This window comes from the organism of the source record quoted next, unplaced genomic scaffold (assembly GCF_019419815.1).
Source record: "Pyrus x bretschneideri cultivar Hongxiangsu unplaced genomic scaffold, Pyrus_bretschneideri_v1 Contig47, whole genome shotgun sequence".
Classification (NCBI taxonomy): Eukaryota; Viridiplantae; Streptophyta; class Magnoliopsida; order Rosales; family Rosaceae; genus Pyrus; species Pyrus x bretschneideri.
This window is the reverse complement of record NW_025999784.1, coordinates 564329-584305: the sequence shown is the minus strand read 5'-3', so window position 1 is coordinate 584305 and position 19977 is coordinate 564329. Positions and strand designations below refer to the sequence as shown.

General features: G+C 37.4%; 2 protein-coding genes across 3 annotated transcripts; one reads left to right on the top strand and one right to left on the bottom strand.

Annotated features, from left to right (window-relative positions):
• Positions 1 to 5918: 5918 nt before the first annotated feature.
• Positions 5919 to 15703, top strand: LOC103961683. 2 transcript variants are annotated; one of them, XM_009374260.3, is made up of 19 exons: positions 5919 to 6311; positions 7683 to 8178; positions 8691 to 8782; positions 9361 to 9525; positions 9620 to 10013; positions 10680 to 10798; positions 10896 to 10968; positions 11051 to 11271; positions 11361 to 11405; positions 11495 to 11591; positions 11868 to 12059; positions 12635 to 12714; positions 12831 to 12918; positions 13564 to 13713; positions 13868 to 13993; positions 14351 to 14521; positions 14890 to 14949; positions 15042 to 15211; positions 15291 to 15703. In XM_009374260.3, exons 1-18 carry the CDS (start codon positions 6271 to 6273, stop codon positions 15153 to 15155), a joined length of 2724 nt encoding a protein of 907 aa, XP_009372535.2. In that variant the 5' UTR covers positions 5919 to 6270; the 3' UTR covers positions 15156 to 15211; positions 15291 to 15703. The 2 variants fall into 2 exon arrangements, with proteins under 2 accessions (XP_009372535.2, XP_048424093.1); XM_048568136.1 differs by lacking the exon at positions 5919 to 6311 and adding an exon at positions 7153 to 7294.
• On the bottom strand, positions 15229 to 17588 carry LOC103961721 (protein trichome birefringence-like 8). Its single transcript, XM_009374310.2, has 4 exons — positions 16993 to 17588; positions 16117 to 16506; positions 15747 to 15905; positions 15229 to 15556 (listed from the first exon to the last, which is right to left on the bottom strand). The coding sequence occupies exons 1-4, from the start codon at positions 17382 to 17384 to the stop codon at positions 15229 to 15231; spliced, it is 1269 nt and encodes a 422-aa protein (XP_009372585.1). The 5' UTR covers positions 17385 to 17588.
• Between the last annotated feature and the right edge of the window lie 2389 nt (positions 17589 to 19977).

The window sequence follows — 19977 nt, the reverse complement described above, 5'->3', positions numbered from 1 at the left end:
TATTATTTTAAGCAAATCAACTTGGGATTGAGGTGCCTCCAATGAAATTGGCATGAATTAATTGGGATTGAACTTGTATGGCCCATATGATTAATTAATTAAGTGGGCAGTCAAGTGTCTGATAATAATAAGCGCAGCTATGGTTGGTGGTAAATATATGATACATCCATGTGCAGGTTGAATGTCAATAAACTTGTGCAGATTTATATATCCATCCATGTGGTTTATCAAATTAATAGAGATTTACATATCCTTGTTATATGTTGGTGGTACCATCTCTACCACCACCTCTGCCGTCTTTATTATGAATCACTTGACTGTGACTCCTCTTCGTCATGAACAAAATAATTATGTTAAATTTGAATGGATCTCCTCACTTGATTGTGATTTCTCTCCGTCATGAAATTCAGACCTACTCATTTTAAATCCTTAGCTCACCATTAGCCCATTTGGCCCATTTCACACAAACTAGGTCCGGATCTTTCGCTTGAACTGTTTAGATTTCTCAGTCCATCAACATTGAACTACGAGATCTGGATAGGATCTGAATTTGTTAAATTTAATTACTATAATCAACTCGCGACATAAGATTAAGGAGACGACAGATGTCAATTGACACCGGCTATAATAGTTTAAGAACTGTGCTTAATTATTACCTTATTTTATCAGTTCATTTTTATATGCTAAGCTCTTACATGTAACGAGCTTTATTCTTTTAAGTTAATGATATACAGTCAAACGTAACTCATGTCACACTAAGGTTAAATACTAATATATGTGCAATAAGGAACAACTCTTTATATGTAAAAAACCAAGTATTTTTCGAGATTAGTTGAGATGTGAGTTTTGATTGAGAGAGCTCAACTTATTTTATGTGGGGGTTTTCTACTTGTATTTGTTAGTTCGTTGGGTTTTAGTGTTGGCATTGCTTTGCTCAGACAAGTAGTAGAGGATAAAATTCAAGGGTAGGCGTATGGGACTAGGAGAGAATGGCTTTTGTACGCTGTGAGTTTGGCCATTTACAAGGAAAAGCCCCTAGAGCAAACAAGAAGTAAACAATTCCAACGTCAAGGCAATTGAGCATCAGCAGGCAGTGACTGAAGCCTAAAGCGTACGCAAGTCCGAAGGGCTACGGTGCATGGCCACAGATACAGAAATGCGACATGATAATCCATCACTTTGAGAGTCAAAAAGACTCACAGAAACATTTTAATCTATCCTTACGACCATCGTGCCATTAAGTTACAAAGTCTAATTAATCGTGATGAGAAAGTCAACGTCTTCCAAAGATTGGGTTTACTTCAGTGAAAGATGCTCGTCTGACCAAGAACCTTATAGAAGACAAGGGAACATAGCAAGATTAATTAATGACTAAATCAGATTTCATGTCTCCCTAATGACTCAAAAATAAAATAAAATAATATATATATAATATTAGCACTTGGAAAAGAAAAAAAGTACGTTCTAATATATATTCACAATTTGATTGGATTGTGTAGGTTCACTTATTAATAATGCATTTATATGCGCCGATTTGAAGACCATTGCTATGCAAATGAATTATAGTTATATTGAATTATATAAAGTGAATGACATTTGAGTTTTAGTTATATCTTAATGGATATAATATTGTGTTTATCTCTATGCGTTCTAAATAAAAAAACTACAGCTTCCCAATTTTTTGCCGTTGTTTTCAAGTTTGAAACGAGGAAACAAAGTAGCCCATGTCGTGACTGCTTCTAGAGAGAGAGAGAGAGAGAGAGAGAGAGAGAGAGAGAGAGAGAGAGAGAGAGAGAGAGAGAGTTTCTTAGAGCATATCCAAATAAGATGTCAAAATTTAAACATAAACTTAAATGGGTGGTGCTATCCATTATCCACACATCCATTTTCACTTCTCACATATCTCTCTCGATTTTCGACCATCAGATTAAATGAAATGTAGAAGATCAATGGTTAAAAATTAACAATGGTGTACTTGAGGTAAAAGGGGTGTGAATAACACTACCCAATTTAAATTTGAAGCCTCTGTGCCACTTTGACATCTTTTAAAATTTTGCTCTCTAACCAATATGTCAAATTAAATTATTATTTTATTACATTAAACTATTATATTCAATTTTTTTAAATAAAAAAAATCAATAAAATGCATTTAATAATCAACTAAAAACATTTGAAGCTATTGTCAAATTTGGCAACAAGGGTGAAGGCTACCAATCTATGTCATGCCACATCAGATTTAACTTTTCAGTTGAAAAAATATTATTGCTATTTTTTTTACCATTAGTGCTTATTTAGATATTTTGACGTCTTCTTTGAAAATGCTCTTATAAAATAGTTCTAAGCCGCTTTTTGGCATCTTTGATATCGTTGTTGCAAATGTTAATGTATTTCGAGCTTAATAAAATTATTTTCCTTTTGTTTCCCTAGACAAACAAAATTTCACATGCAGGATAATGTAAGTTAAGAAACTCGAAGAATAATAAAAACCAAAATAAAGACACGTTTTTTTTTTTTCTTTTTAATTTTTAATTTTGAAAAAAGATATGTTTATTCTGGCAAGGAAGGTGAAAGCCTACGCTTAATGTAAGCAAGACTTCCATGTTAGGATTAAGATAATATAGATGGACAAGCATGGATGTCACATCCCGATCTGGACTCGACTCCGTCGTAGCACGATATTGTTCGCTTTGGGTCCCGACCACGTCCTCGGTTTTGTTTTTAGGAACTCACATGAGAACTTCCCAGTGAGTCACTCATCCTGGAAATGCTCTCGCCCACAACTCGCTTAACTTCGGAGTTCTGATGGAACCCGAAGCCAATGAGCTCCCAAAAGGTCTCGTGCTAGTTAAAGATGGGAATATACATATAAGGCTTAAAGGATACACTCCTCTGGGCAATGTGGGGATGTTACAATCCACCCCCCTTAAGGGCCCGACGTCCTCGTCGGCACACCACAGCCAGGGTTAGGCTCTGATACCAAATTGTCACACCTCGACCTGGGCCCCCACCACATCACGGGCTCGACTCCACCGTAGTTTGATATTGTCCGCTTTAGGCCCCAATCACGCCCTCATGGTTTTGTTTCTGGGAACTCGCACGAGAACTGCCCAGTGGGTCACCCATCCTGGGATTGTTCTCGCACGAACTCGCTTAATTTCGGAGTTCCGATGGAACCCGAAGCCAGTGAGCTCCCAAAAGACCTCGTGCTAGTTAAAGATGAGAATATACATATAAGGCTTAAATGATCCACTTCCTTAGGCGATGTGGGATGTTACAATGGAAGCTGTGTATATTAGTCAAATATCTCATATTTGATTTTGGTTAATTATTGGATATGATACAACAACTAAGTTGCTTTAATTAAAAAACACAACTAAATGCAATAATGTCACAACAGTTAGGATTTAAAAACTCGAGATGTGAGTTTTTTTTTTTTTTTTTTTTTTTTGCCAAAAGTTGGATTAATATTAAATACGAATCAAAATGTTTACATCAGATGTCAAAGTGTTAAACAACCACTCTGGTTCAAAACCATCCTAAGAATGACTACCCCCCATACGCACGACATAAGATGCCACCATATGTGCAGCCTCATTACAAGCATGAGGAGCATATAAAAACTCAATAGCTTAAAATTGTTGCTTTAAAATACTTATATCCCACAAGATACCATCCAAAACCGCCTCCGGTTGTATACAGCCATGAATCATATCAATAAGAACCTGGGAGTCAGTCTCTAATTGTATAGAGGTAAAGCTTTTCTCCACACAAGCCACCAAAGCCGCCCGCATTGCTTTCACTTCCACCATAATACTTGAGACACAAGGAATTTATCCAATACCACCAACACCATTGAAAATGCTGACAAAATCCCTAGCCACCCACCCAACACCACCTATACCCGTCTGACTACACCAAGCACCATCACAATTAATTTTAAGAGTTCCAAAAGGTGGCTTGATCCACCCGTGAGAGCCCTCTCTTCTCACTTGCTGCCCACGGGGAGATTGCTGCACCTGTGCTTCGTCACGTATCACCAACTTCTCCCATTGTTGTTTAAGTAATTGTATAGCGACAAGGGGTTCTATTGCAACCTTCTCAAACACCAAGCTGTTACGACATTTCCATATCCTCCATAGACCAACAACCACCCATCGCATCAGTTCACAAGCCTCCCCCTCCTTACCATATTTTGCACATAACCACTTCTAACATTCCAAAAAATATCCCCTGCCACCGTAGCTACATCTAATTGAAGCGGGGAACCAAACCAAAAAGCACGGGCAAATGGGCATCGAAAGAAAATATGTACTTGTGTTGCCACCTCATTTTCACAAAAAGGACAAGTATTCTCCAAACGAATCCCCCGCCGCTGTAAGTTTATATGCACTGCCAAAATGTTCTTACACCCCTTCCAAATAAAAAGACATAATTTTGGTGGAACCTTCAATCTCGAAATGTCCCTCCAAACCACATCCCTATTATCAACCATACTAGACTGACCCACACATTTCCGTCTGAGCTCACCTTTCTTATTCATTTCTTGCACCACCATATACCCAGCCTTCACCGAATATACTCTATTTCTTGTATAATGCCACACCAATCGATCCAGATATCCAAACCGACTAAGTGGCATACTTAAAATTGTCCAAGCTTCATCTTCACTAAAACATAACTCAATCACCTCTCGCTTCCACTTACCCCCCATATCCACTAAATCGGCAACAAGAGTAGGCATCTCCTCATGACGTGAGTTCGAAAAGTCTTTGGTATAGGCAACCACAAGTCCTTTACAATTTGAATACACCTTCCATCCCCCACCCGCCATCGTACACCCACCTTCAAAATTTTCCTTCCCTGTAAAATCCTTTTCCAACCCCAAGATGTACCTCTCCCCATTAATGCATCCATAAATGATGAAGAATGGTAGTATTTAGCTTGAAGTACTCTAGCCAAACTTGAATTTGGATTACAGATGAGCTGCCACCCTACCTTAGCTAGCATAGCTAAATTAAAATCAATAATCTCCTTAAACCCAAGACCACCAAATACCTTTTTTTTTGCGACTTTGTTCCAAGTCATCCAATGCATACCCTTTTTTGTCCTTTGATCCCTCCACCAAAATCTTGCAATAACTTGTTCAATTTCTTTTGCCAATTGGATAGGCAATTGAAAACATGACATGGTATATATAGGTAGAGCAGCCGCAACAGTTTTAATCAAAACCTCTGTCCCAACCACTGACAAAAAAGGTGTGAGTTGGCACCTATAACATTTCTTATAAAATTGGATGGGTGAGTAACGCATAAGACATGTCCTTGGGTGGGCAACAAAAGTTGAAGATAGCTGCTAATACCCCATAGGTTGAGAAGCAAAATAAGGAATCTACCCGAGGAGGGGCTCGCGTCTGATTAGCTAGTTGGTGAGGTTACCGATGTGATGATCAGTAGCTGGTCCGAGAGGATGATCAGCCATACTAGGACTGAGACACGGCCTATACTCCTACGGGAGGTAGCAGTGGGGAATTTTTTGCAATAGGAGAAATCTTGACAGAGCAATGCCGCGCAGAGTTAGAAGGTCTACGAGTCGTAAACTTCTTTTTGTGGATAAGAAGCAATGACGGTATCTGGGGAATAAACATCGGCTAACTCAGTGCCAACAATCGTGATAATACAGAGGATGCAAGCGTTATCTGAAATGATTGGGTGTAAAGTGTCTGTAAGTGGCTTTTTCAGTCCGCCATTAGATCCCAAGGCTCAACCTTGGATAGGCTGTCGAAACTACCAAGGTGGAGTACGATAAGGGCAAAGGGTATTTCCGGTGGAGCGGTAAAATGCGTAGAGATTGGAAAGAATCCCAAACAATTTGAGCTTACATATCATAAACGACAATTGTTGAAAAAACAATAATGCGAAAGCCCATGTTTATTCATCTAGATAAGAAGGCCCAGTAAAGGCCCATTGGGCCAAAGGATGGTTGCACTAGGTGCTTTCAACAAAAAAAGAATTTGGAGAGATCCTGAGAGCCAGCCAACAATCTGTTATGTGATCGCACCTGTCTCCACGTCTGCGGATGATTCCCGTTTGCCACGTCACCTTTTCTTCTTCTGTGTACGCAAACAACCCAGACAGCCCCCGCCCAACTGAGAAGAGAATCCTAAAGCATTCTTCCCCCAATAATTTTCTCTGACTTTCTCGCCATTTTCGCGGTGGTTTTCTCGGCAACCAAACAAGTTTTCCCTCCAATTTTTCATCTCTCAGCTGTTACATGGCCACTAAACTGTACCACAACGGTTTTCTATCTCCAAGGTGCTCCACTTCTCTTCACATTTTCTTTGCGCGGCATTTTTTTTTCTTCTGATTTTAATTTTGGCAAATTTAATTTCTAGGATTTTAGGGTTTCTGAGGTTTCGATATCGATTACGAACTGGAATTGTGTTGTTTAATTGTGTGAATTGCGGTATATCAATGGTTGGGTAGTGATAAGCTGAAAGTAGAGAAGAAGTTAAGAATTTGACATGTCGTTGAATGTTGGTTTATTTTGATTTAATCTAATTTAATGTGAGTTGTTCAATGCTTCTGAGCAGTAGGAAGATAAGCATTTGGCATGTCGTTGAATGTTGGTTTATTTTGATTTAATCTAATTTAATGTGAGTTGTTCAAATTTCAATGCTTCTGAGCAGTAGGAAGTTAAGCATTTGGCATGTCGTTGAATGTTGGTTTATTTTGATTTAATCTAATTTAATGAGTTGTTCAATGCTTCTGAGCAGTTGGAAGATAAGAATTTGATGTGTCGTTAAATGTTGGTTTGTTTTGATTTAATCCAATTTAATGTGAGTTGTTCAATGCTTCTGAGCAGTAGGAAGATAAGCATTTGGCATGCCGTTGAATGTTGGTTTATTTTGATTTAATCTAATTTAATGTGAGTTGTTCAATGCTTCTGAGCAGTAGGAAGTTAAGCATTTGGCATGTCGTTGAATGTTGGTTTATTTTGATTTAATCTAATTTAATGAGTTGTTCAATGTTTCTGAGCAGTAGGAAGTTAAGCATTTGATGTGTCGTTGAATGTTGGTTTGTTTTGATTTAATCCAATTTAATGTTAGTTGTTCAATTCTTCCGAGCAGTAGATGATGTAACAAGTCAAGAATTTTGATTTCGTTTTGTTGGGTCGTTGCAAAAAGTGAGAATGTATTCCTTCTAGCAGATGAGTTTTGAATTGGAACCGTTCTGCATCGTCTGTAAATTGTATTGTATTATGTTATGCTGATAAACAACAACAAAGCCTTATTGCGGTAAGTGGGGTCGGCTCTATGAATCCTAGAACACCTATGCACTTGATTTTGCGCCAAGTCTTTTGTTAGCGCCAAGTACTCCATGTCTTTTCTTAGAGTCTCTTTCCAAGTCTAGGTATTCCTCTACCCCTTATTCCCTGAGCCTCTGTCTCATAATTGCATATTCTAACTAGAGCATCCATAGGTCTTTGGTTCACATGTTATCCTTATACTTTTCAAAAATTGGAGTTGATTATGTGGTTTTGGGATTTTTGTGTGTTTATGTACTGGCTTGACAACCTTGAAGTGCGTATTGTTTTGCTATTAAATGTTAGCACTAGCACTAACACTTTGGAGTGTTGTTATGTTTTATTTGTTTGTTTCTTATTGTTGTGCTTGGTACTTGCAGCTCCTCAAATCCATGGAATTTGCTTAAACTAGCTAGAATACATGATTCCTGCAACAAAGTGGTTGATTTGGATCACCTATTAAGTAACTGGGCTTATTCAAAGAGAAGGTGCCTTATAAGATTTTCTGTGTTAGAGCACAGTAATTGTTACAGTCTTAATCTCCGAGCAGAGGGCAATAGGAAACACTGTCTACATTCTCTAAAATCTAGAAGAATGGATAGCCTGGTTCCACTTGCATCTGCTGATGATGGTGTTACGGTCAATGGGAGTCCCCAAGCTAGCACCAGTAGGGATGTTGAGGAGATAAAAGTCAAGCTTAATCAATCATTTCAAGGTGAAGATTCTAGTGATGGACTTGTCCAATTTTTACATGAAGCAGCCAGGGTTTTTGAGTTAGCCATGAAGGAACAGGGTTCATTGTCAACATCTTCTTGGTTTTCAACTGCATGGCTTAGCGTAGACAGAAACGCCTGGCTCAAAACACTATCTTATCAGGTTGTCATGAACTTTAGAATGTCTTTGTTAAGGCCACAGCATGCATGCACCATCTTATGATTCGCTGCATGCTACTACTATTCTTGGAAAAGGAAAACACTTGTTAATTTTTTTGTAATTGAGATTATGCATGAGTAAACTCAAAAGTCCTTCCTACTTGGTTTATGCCAGTCTCATAGTGTTATTGAACTTGTTCTTCACTTCCAGGTTGTGTCTCGCATAGCATGACTTTCACACTTATCCTGTTGAATCAGTAATTTAGTAGAAGTTTAATCATTTGTAAAGTAAGACTGGTATTTCATGTTTCTGCAAGGAATACGAGTCTTATTAGCTTATCCATTATCTTACTCTATATCATGAAATCTACTTGCCTTATATTATATATGGAACTGGTTTAACCTTCTTCAACGTCATTTTTGTGGGACTAATTTGATGGGTATTACTGGTGAACCTTTTTAGCCAATTATTTTGCATCGATTCATAATTCTCAATATCCAGAGTTGATTTCTCAGGCTTCAGTGTATTCCTTATTGCAAGCAGCGAGCGAGATTGCATCTCGAGGGGATGGTAGAGACAGAGACATAAATGTTTTTGTCCAAAGGAGGTATTACATTACTTGTATTTCAGAAATTAATGTGTAGAAGTTGACTGACTAGAAGCTTGTCCTATCAGTTTTCTAGCTAGTCCATTCAAACTGTTTACCTGCCAGTGCTGCTAATAAGGATGTATTTTTTAAACTTGGGCTTTCAGTATGAGTCTCTTCCTCTGTATTGATCTAAGGACGTTTGACAGTTTCTCACTTCAATAAAAATGGCATACTTTGATCTCTTTTACAGACAGTTGTAATTAGGTGAGTTTTAAATATCAGCTTCAACCACCTTACTTTCTTATGGCGTTTACTGCTTGTGTACACGAAACAAATTTATGTTTTTAAACCGAAAATTGAGTGGACTAATTTTTCAACGTGAAAGTGGAAAATTCATGCTCTGATTTGTTTGTCAGTATTGGAAAACTAGACTTAGGACTTTGAAATTTCAGTTATGTGTTTCATTCACGCAAAAGTCAAATGTAACTGATGTTTTCTTTCTTTCAACTTTTGGTCGCTTATAGATTTATTAGCCCTAATATTTCCTTTTATTTGGTTTAATATTTTCAATATGTTTAATTAGTTCATTGATGCAGTTTATTAAGAGAATCTGCTTCCCTTGAGAGCTTAATCCGGGATCAACTATCAGCCAAGCAACCTGAAGCTTATGAGTGGTTTTTCTCTGAGCAAGTGCCATTGGTGGTAACATCCTTTGTTAATTATTTTGAAGGCAACCCACGCTATACTGCTGCAACCAATTTGTATGTTATCATCTATTGTTTAGTGTGTATATTAATTTTTCTAGATGGATCTGAAGATTATGTAGATTTAATGCTGCATTCAATCTGCTTCCAGGTCTAGCAAGGGAACACACTTGGGGTCTAGCAATGCTAGTGACATATCTCTCCTCATGCTTGCACTGACATGCAATGCCGCAATTACAAAACTTGGGCAAGCAAAAGTTTCTTGCCCTCATTTCTTTTCGACAATCCCAGATATAACTGGTAGATTCATGGACATGGTGGTTGATTTTGTTCCTATACACCAGGCTTATCTTTCTATAAAGGATATAGATCTGCACAGGGAGTTCCTTGTTCATTTTGGTCCTCGAGCTGCAGCATGTAGAGTAAAAATTGATCAAGGTTCAGAAGAAGTTGTTTTCTGGGTGAATCTGGTACAGAAGCAGCTGCAGCGAGCTATAGATAGAGAGCGAATATGGTCAAGACTAACAACATCTGAAAGTATTGAGGTAACCTCAGGGACAATGTTTAGGCCTGTGAACCCTTCCCATAGGCTGCTTATTGATTGGAAGTTCACAATAGAAACTGTTTTGAAGCTAACAGACTTGCAGGTTAAGAGGGGTGTAATGCATAAGTGTAAGTCATGAATGTCAGGCTTATCATCCTTATAATATTATATCAACTGTAATGGAGCCAGCATAAAAGTATATTACTCACCAGTATGTGCTATTTTTGTGACAGAACTGTCTAATTAGGAAATCTGAGATTGTAACAGAGGAACATGGAGTTTTAAGTTGCCGTTCCTACTATATTTCTTTCATAAGTGTTGAGCTTGGTATGTGCAACATTTGACTTAACGGTCAAACCATTGAATATGTAGAACATACTTGATACTCCACTCAGGAGCTCCTTTAAGAGACATGAAGGTTGGCCAGTCAAAATAGTAGGAGAATAAATATAAAGATGTGGCGAAATAGGACGAAATTAATATAGGAACTGGATAATGAAATTGCTTAAGTCTTTTTGAAAAAGTGAGAAGAAAGGCCTTATCTTTATGATATCTATAATAGATGATTACTTATATATATTGGGGCTTGTGAGCCTTTGTGTATATGTGGTTGCAAAGCTGTACTATGTTGATGCTGTAATTGTCGGCTAATACTGAATTAGTGTAGGTATTGGAGAGGGATCTGGCTATATTTGGATTCTTTATTGCCTTGGGTAGAAGCACGCAGTCCTTTCTATTGGCAAATGGATTTGATGTGTTGGCTGAACCGATTGGAGGCTTTGTTAGGTATACCTGGTTTTTTTTACAGATGATACATAAGTTTGTAAGTGCTTTCTTGGTTTGGTTGTGGTCCTTGTGGATTTAATATTTTCAATATGTGCAGGTTCTTGATTGGGGGCAGCATCTTATACTATCCTCAGCTTTCATCAATAAGTTCTTATCAATTGTATGTAGAGGTTAGCATGTGTTGTCATAACTATCTTGTGGATACTCTTTTGTGGTTTAAATACGATATCTAATGATGCGTAAATTCCACAGGTAGTCTGTGAAGAGCTAGACTGGCTTCCATTTTATCCAGGCATTTCAGGCACCCCAAAACAATCACATGGACATAAAAGTAAATGGGAAGGACCTCCCAATTATGAAGCAATTCCCCAAGCCTTAGAAGTATGTTTTCAGTGGATGCAGAGTTTTATCAAATACAGTAAATGGCTGGAGGACCCTTCTAATGTTAAGGCAGCGAGATTCTTGTCTAGAGGGTATGCAAAACATGTGGTGCATAGTGATTGAACCGTAAATGGCTTCATTTTTTTTGAAAAATGGGTTTTTTTCTGTCTTCAATGGTTAGGCACAACAAATTGGTGGAGTGTATGGAAGAACGCGGTATATTAAAGTAAGTTAATGAATATAGCAATATCATCTCTCTCTCTCTCTCTCTCTCTCTAACACACACACACACCCCCCTTTTAAACTGCGATGCAGGAATGAAAATATGAAAAGCTATAGCAATAACATTGCTGAGAGGACTAGGCCTAGAACTCATCCACTAGCTGGGAAAGAATTGGATACTTTTGACAAGGTGCGCCTATTCCCCTTTATGTTGTGTTCATTGCAAAGTGCAGTATAATTATGCAATTTTTTGTCAGTTTTTACCCCACTATTTCTCCATATACCCTTTTGGGTTACTCATGCATAAATGGTCCTTTTGGGTTACTCATTCCTTTCAATACTTAGCACCTCAAACGAAAGCTATTTAACAGTCCTTTTGTTGGGCAATATTTGGGATAGTACTGGGGCCACATAGGAACTTGTTGAATGCCTCTGATCGTTTTGTGGAATTGGCATTTGGTGTCAGGCCTTGGAGAGTGTTGAAGAAGCCGTGATAAGACTAGAAAAGTTGCTTCAGGATTTACATGTGTCAAGTTCGAACTCAGGAAAAGAGCATATAAAAGCTGCTTGTTCTGACCTTGAGAAGATAAGGAAGCTAAAAAAAGAGGCTGAATTTCTGGAGGCATCTTTCCGAGCAAAAGCAGCTTCTCTTCAGCAGGTGTTTTTTTTTTTTTTTTATTTTTTATTTTGTTCATATGATGATTGTAATGTTTTGATCACCAACACACCATTCAACCAATTTATTAATTAATAGTTAGTGAACTTTGCAGGGTTTTTTCGTTTTTTTTTTCTTTTCAATTTATTCAGATTTTCTACGTATAGATGTCAAAGTACATGTTCATTATTGGACATTTTTTTTTTCTTCATCTTTTTCTATAACAGATAGATGTCTTGGCTCCTTGATGTTGGCATGGAAGATATACGTTAATAATTAGCCACAAAGTATCTTATAGTTATAGGTGAATGTATTTGAGAGATAACTCAAGGATGTAAACCACCAATTGTGATGGGGCTTTCCTGCATTTTTAGATTATGTTGTTTGGCTTCCTCTCAAATTTACCTACTGTATCTTATAAGTTGCTCTGTTCAGACCATGCATTATAATTGTAGATTTCTCGTATGCTAAGCTCCATTCTTAGGTTCACTCGTATATTTATTTATGAGACATTTTACCCTCATTGGATTTTGTGAATTCTGACTTGTATTAGTTGTACTTTCGTTCTTGTCATCCAGGAAGGTAATCGCTCCCAGTCTTCTACTAACAAGCAGCAACAGTTCTTTAAAAGGAAAAGTAGAAAAAATGGAGGCAATAGGTATGAAGCTTAAGTTCTTACATATTATGAAGCTTTTATTATTCCATATGACTTAGCTCTTTTTTGCCTTTTGGTTGTATTCTGATAAGCACATCTCATTTCAAAATTATTTCTAGAGCTGTCAGTAACGCTCGCAGTTTGTGGAGCTCCTTAATGCGCTGTCCAACTGGAAAGCCCAATCATGAGTTGATTGGGGATCAATCTGTATGGCCCATCTTCACAAGGATTTCATTGACTTTTACATAGTATTGCGCTATCTAATATCCAAATGTATTAACTTTTCACTGGAACTTTTGTATCTAAAATAAGATTGTGTATGCAGCTGGCTCAAATTTAGATCTGTTTTGACCAAGAGTTAACAACACTTAATGTTACTCCGACATGTTTTTTTCGGTTAGGGCAAGGTCATTAATAGAACACTCAGGTTGAATTTGCCACTAGCAGTGTTTCTTTGCATTAGCATGATAAATACTTTGGGTTCGTAGCTGGTTCTCTTAGTAGCCCTGTGTTATATTATTTTGTGTTCCTTCCTTTTGTAGTACTTATAAAAATGCGGTTGAGAAGTTAGGTTTCAATTATTGACTTGTGGTTTCCTAGTCTGTCTTGTTGTCCCTTAATAGGAAGATAGAATAGCTGTGGCATGAAAAAAAAGCCCCATAAAGGCATGTGCTTAGCTTGTGAGTGCCGAGAATCCTTTATAACTGACTTTTTGGCTTTCTCATTTATGAGATTGTTCCCTGTTGCTATTGCCTCACTTGATTCAGGAGCATGTATCTATTTTGTTGTTGGAAATTGGAAATGTGCAATATCTCAAACCAAGTTGCTTAATGTTTGCATCCTTTAATACAGGATAATGAACTTATTGAGCAGAGTGCTTCAAGTATTGAATTTGAAGAGCCAGAATCAAATAAGATCCAGCGTTTTGAACTTTTACAGAATGAGCTGATAGAACTTGAAAAACGGGTGCAAAGGAGTGCTGATCAATCAGAAAATGAGGAGGTAAAATCTCACACTGCGTACAACTTGATACCATATTATTCAGGAGAAAACAAAAAGAAAGAAATTGACCAGTAAACAATTCCTACTTCAGACTGTCATTTGAACTCTTACTGGTTTAAGAAATTTTTATGTTGCTATGGATTTTTTTAATCAGGATCTTAAGTCTGTTGATGATATTCCTAACTATGAGGATGATGTCGGAGCTGCTCAACTACTCCGGGTTCAGAAGAAAGAGAATGTCATTGAAAAATCGATTGACAAGCTAAAACAAGCCAGCACGGTATGAAAAATGGTGACCGTTGTTAACTCGTTAGACATTGTTGACCTACACTTGGGCCAAGAAAATTAGGGGGGAAAAGGAACTTCAATGTTGGTTTTGCTCCAATTGTTTAATACTTTGACTAGAAAATCATTCAGAATGAGGACCACGCCTCCTTTAACCGCATATTTTAGTTGCCACCGAACCAATTAGGATATAGGATATCTATTAATGGCCTGTGGACGTCTTCATTATTTTTTGTACTAAATTATGAGCAGGATGTCGACTCTTACTTTTAATATAGGAGGACTTCTCCACAGCTCGTAATTTCCTTTTCATTAATTTTCTTTTTTGTTTCATCTCAAAATTGATGAGCAGGATGTGTGGCAAGGAACTCAATTGCTAGCTATTGACGTTGGTGCTGCTATGGGGTTGCTTAGAAGGGTCTTGATTGGAGATGAACTGACAGAAAAAGAAAAGAAAGTTCTACAGAGAACTCTGACCGACTTAGCATCAGTTGTTCCTATCGGTGTTTTAATGCTTCTTCCAGTGAGAATTCTTCCTCGTATATTTTATTCTGGCCAAAAAACTTATAAAATGATAGGATTCTCATCATAGTTCTTCATCCAGCTAATGTGGGTTTATCATTTGAGGGGGTTTATGGTCATATAACAAGGTGTGCTTCAGATATTCTGTTTATGTTGCATTGTTGTGCCATTACAAGTGAATAACGTATATGCCGTTCCTTTGATATGGTGGAAGGGGGTTCATAATTGGCTTTAAGTATCTTCAAGCCAAGAAAAGAAATAAAAATGAATTTGTACCTTGAATTAAAAATTGAACAATTTCGCTGTTTTGCCAAACACTTTTTCTAAACCCTATTGGAACTTAACATAGAGATAACTTGTGTCTTGCAGGTCACTGCGGTTGGACATGCAGCAATGTTGGCTGCTATTCAGAGATATGTACCAGCTCTGGTATGTGGCTTTTAGTTCCAAGAGTTTCATTTCCTTCACTCTTCATGAGAACCAAACTTGTGTTTGTTAACGTGCTAATGTTTCTTTGACAGATACCATCAACATATGGTCCAGAAAGGTTGAATCTCTTGAGGCAGGTTGAGAAACTGAAGGAAATGGAAAGCAGTGAAGACAGTTCCAACGAAAATGTGGAGGAACTAGCCTGAATAGAAGCCAATGCTGATTATGTACAGTTGTCCGTAAATAAATTCTCACATCTGAGGTATGCCAACATTTTCTTTACTTGGTTCTGAATCCTTTTGCCAGTAGAGTAGCGTAAATAAGTTCATTCCATGTGTCAGGCACTCCGGGTAAGCACCAGTGGCTGCAGTCTTGTGGAGCATCAGCCGGAGTTCCTGGCTCACGATACTTTGAGGGGTGACCATCCTTCCTGAGGTCTGTTAGATACGTGATGTTTAAGAACTGGACCTTCCAGTTTTCATATTCCAACTGTTTGATTGATTCAGAAATGTAGAGATTATTCACTGGGTCAGCTGCAAGATTTTTGTAGTCTGTTTCTGGCTCCGAATAGGTATCACACCCACAACCTTCATTCCATGTGCCGTTCCTGCAACTTCGCATGTTAAAACCTCATCGATTCATTAACCATCAATTCCTTACTTTTACGCCATGTTTGGCAGCAACTATTAAGGAACAGCAAGTTGTAAGCTCACCAAGTTACACTAATTGCCTATCATTCTTTTGGTTTGAAGTATGTAATTGGAAGTTTTCATAGTCAGAAAGCTGTTGATACTTGCCTGTAATGCACCGGAGAGAAGCTTCGGAAGAAAACCCGAGTCCTTCGAGGGTCTAAATTCTTGAGCACCCAAGATTTCCAGGTTTGTATAGACCTCCTGAATGCTTCCATCGCTCCCATTGTCAAATTCACTTTGCCGTCTTCCTCAAAGTAGCAGCCCCTGAAACACAAGACGGCCAGTTGTGAAGAGATAACGAAAAATGAGTAAATTAACGGTTTCACTTGTTATGTTGTTAAATTGTTAATCTAGATCACTGATAAGGTGCAACCCTTTTTAGATGTGTGGAAGATTAATAATCTAACAACATAACATGTCAAATATCTAGACTGGAAACACAGGAGCGAGTTTAAGGAACTAGCTAGTGTTGTACATCTTTGCTGTTTTGCCTTCGTTCCACCAGTGCCCTGCACTGAAAACTAGAACATCTGCTCCAACCCAGCGTTTGGAGTACCAATGGAATTGATCGAGCTTAACTGTGGTCCTGACCTGGTTTGGTGAATTTTTGGGTGGGTGTCCTACAACCACAAGGAAGGGTGCCCTATAATATTCAACTGTGAGGTTGTAGTCCTGGAACCGCATCGACAGAAAACCCTTGTGTTTTGTTATGGGGTTCCCATTCACTTCATAGATTCTGGACTTGTTGGACGCCCCTTCTGCAAGCATGCATAGCATGGATTCCCACTGGTTCCTTCCGATGGAGTCACCGGCAAACACTATCCGTCCGTTTCTGCTTCTTTCCAAGAAGTCGCTTGCGTTAAATCTGAGATCATGGGAAGGAAGAAGAAAATCTCTTTGATTAGGTTCCTTGATTTTCTCCGTCCATCAAATTATCACTAATTTCTATTAAGCACTAATTAACCTTTGAAATCAATCTCTTAAACTACTAGATTAGGACATCATTTGCTTTATTAGCTCTTCTTGTACATCTCGTAACACCAATGAGTGCACTATAGCAGCTCAAAATCTTTCACTCTTTAATTTAGGGTAGAGAGCAAAAATCGAACTTTTGTTACGAGTGCGAGAGTAAGTGCTCTACCACATGAAATAGAAACCCGCACTCGAAAAAATGTACATTTTAAAGTTAAATCACAAAAATGTCCTAGTACAGTTACTTTTACGTTCAGTTCTAAGGACTATTCTACTCCTAATGGTTATATGGTTTCAAGGGTTTAACCTAAAATGTATGCATGGCAGTGTGCAGTATCATTCAAAACCAAGCCTTCCGAAAACTACACTACAAACTCACCTCAAAACATCACAGCCAGCCGGTTGCCACCGCCATCTCCGATAACCTTCATCTTTTCGACCACTCTGGCTGCACCTGAAGCCAGGGTCCAGAAACGGGCAGTTCTCGGTGTAGGACTGAAGCGGATGAGTCTTGTCGCGGACCCATCTGCCGTAGGAATAATCACAAGTTCCTGGAGGCAACTTGTGATTATTTTTTGGTAGGATTTGGGATAAGAAACTCAAATGATCGGATAGAAACTGAGAGTCGAATGGGGTTACGAGACTGAGAATAAACAAGGAAGAAACTAGGAGAAGGAAGAAAGAGATTGCGTAACGAAGTTCTGTTCTGATTAGAAATGAAAAGGGGAAATTTTGGAGCTTCTGAGGTTGATGAGATTGTTGGAGATCCATTGGAAGAGATTCGGAGAAACAAAAACTCGTATTTTGAACAAATCTTGGGGGTTAGAGGAGAGAGGGGGAAAGAGAGTTATACTATATTTTTCAATTTATTTGATTTGATGGTAAAAATTTGAGAGGAGTGTGTGATGATAACCACCCTATATTTATGGTACTAATTAATTTTATATTCATGGTTAATTGATAAGATTAATTGAGTCACAAATAGGGAATAGAGCCGGTCAATTTTTATTTATTATTTTTGATCCAATAGGGTGGTCATTTTCTTTGTGAAAAACTTTATTTTGATGTTGGGTTTCAGTTTAATTTCCATGATACTTGTACGTACTTACCTAACAAGCTTGGTACGTTCTTTTCTTTCCTTAACGTGCACATCATGTTTGCAAGATTACCATATCTTTCTGGATTCTTTTCTTCCTTAAGGCCAAACAATTAAATCGGATACGTGCACTCAGAAAGTTGGTTTTTTTTCTTAGAGCGAGTTCTTTTTAAATTGGAAAATTTTTTGTATTGTCATATGAACTTGTACACCTTTTTTATTTTGTCATATAAACTAAAATTTTAAGCAATTTGCCATATCAACTTTTTGAAATCATCAATTTGTCATCTCATCTTAACTTCGTTAAGTTTTCTATCCAAAATAAGTCGCACATGACTTGTGTTCAATGTTATTTCTATCATTTAAGATCTTTTTACAAGTTATTTACTTTTCTTTAGTAAAACCCTTAAATTTTGTGTTTGTGAGTATTCATGCAAATCGTTGTGTTCGAGCAGCGTATATGCATCTACAACTTTATTTCTGCCACCAAACCTCAACTCGTTTCTCATATTACATAGCCCATATAAAATTTGATTTCATGATATGCTAAACTAAACACCTGGATCGAATGCAACTTAATAGAAGGAAGTGGGGTGTTAAAATGACAAAAATAACTCTAACACAAGTCATGTGCAAGGCACATGCTTATTTTGGATGGAAAACTTAACGGAGTTAGGGTAAGATGACAAATTGATGATTTCGGAAGACAAATTGCTTAAAATTTTATTTTATATGACAAATTGAAAAATAGGTACAAAATCATGTGACATTTCGAAATTTTTTCCTTTTAAATTAGGGAAAAAAAATTGTTAAAAAAAGAAATAAGCAAAAACATCATAAAATCAATACCATGAAATACCAAAATGAGTCATCCAAAATTCAATTGTAAAAATCAAGAATGAAAGCATCAGTCTAAAAAGGAAGCGATGTCTGAAAACTTCATGGGAATAAAAGGAAACTAAGGAGAAGGACAGAGCATCTTTAAAGGAGATACCAAATTATAAATATAAAATCTAAATTTGAAAGCCTATGTAGCACTTCGATTATTTTTTAAAGTTTTGTTCTCCACTTGATATGTCAAACTATATTACTATTATTTACTTTTCATAATTGTATTAAATAGATTTTTTAAAAAGGATAAAAAAAACCATTTATTAATCAATTAAAATGGATTTGAATTCGCTGTTAAATTTGAAAGCAACCACTATGTTGTCAATTCACATCATGCCACATAAGAATTGGCATGTAGGTAGGAAAATATTGATTTTTTTTTTTTTTTACTGTTATCGTCGAGTGTAGATTTTTTGACATTTCCTTTAAAGATACTTTAAAGATACAATTTTCATTCTTAATTTAAGTATGCTTCAAAAAAATATGGGATATGTGTAGCTTCAAAGAATTTGCATTGACCAAAACCAATCTATTTGATGAAATAGAAATACCCTAGTTCTTCACCAGCTTCTCAGTTTGACTTCTTAATGTAAATGACATATATATTTTCCTCATGCGAAGAGTGATTGTCATGGAAATGTTGTAGGCCTATTTAATGGAAGAATTATAGAAAGATAGAAAGGCGCATAAAGCATAGAGAAAAGAGACCTGGATAGATTATGTGATGTGATTTCTCACCCTATTGTGTGTTTCTTTATAGTGGTAAAGAAGGGAAAATCTTTGCATTTCAAGTAACACATTATAGTCAACAAACTATCTAAAAGATATTATAGAATCATATAAAGATTGTTACTAGGATTTACTAGTGTTCTAAAAATTGGCCTAGGAGCTAGACGGCGGAGTTCTGATCCGATTTCGACCAAAACGTTCACTTAAGGCGGAGATGATGTAGGTGGCGGTCTAGGTGCTCGCTAGGCGGTCTAGGCAGTTGCAAATCTCAAACTCGCAGCAACTCTGAATCTGCAACTTCCGATCTTTTGGCGAGCTTCAGCAGCTTTCCGTCCGTGAGCAAATGAGGGAATAGAGAGTACATGCAAAGAGAGAGAGAGAGAGAGAGAGAGAGAGAGAGAGAGAGAGAGGGGTATTTGACATTTCAATCGTGGCGGCGTGAGTTGCAATTTCACTTTGTGGTTCTGAAGGGCCAAGGAAGAAGAAGAACCGAATAGACTTAATAGGAAGGGTATTTTACTTTATTTGGGCTCTACCTTAGGAAATGTGAGAGGTGTAGTGCACGGGTCAATAGATTTTAATTATCCAACCACCCACTAAGTGGGCTTTTATCTTTTAAAAGTTTAGATATATATTATATAATATATA

Coding starts and splice junctions, on each gene's coding strand:
- LOC103961683 (XM_009374260.3), top strand. CDS start 6,271: ATGGCCACTAAACTGTACCACAACGGTTTTCTATCTCCAAG. Junction 10,799..10,895: donor CCGATTGGAGGCTTTGTTAG/GTATACCTGGTT, acceptor CAATATGTGCAG/GTTCTTGATTGGGGGCAGCA. Junction 12,919..13,563: donor AGTTGATTGGGGATCAATCT/GTATGGCCCATC, acceptor CCTTTAATACAG/GATAATGAACTTATTGAGCA.
- LOC103961721 (XM_009374310.2), bottom strand. CDS start 17,384: ATGGATCTCCAACAATCTCATCAACCTCAGAAGCTCCAAAATTTCCCC. Junction 15,906..16,116: donor GAAGGCAAAACAGCAAAGAT/GTACAACACTAG, acceptor CTTGTGTTTCAG/GGGCTGCTACTTTGAGGAAG. Junction 15,557..15,746: donor TTCTCTCCGGTGCATTACAG/GCAAGTATCAAC, acceptor GCGAAGTTGCAG/GAACGGCACATGGAATGAAG.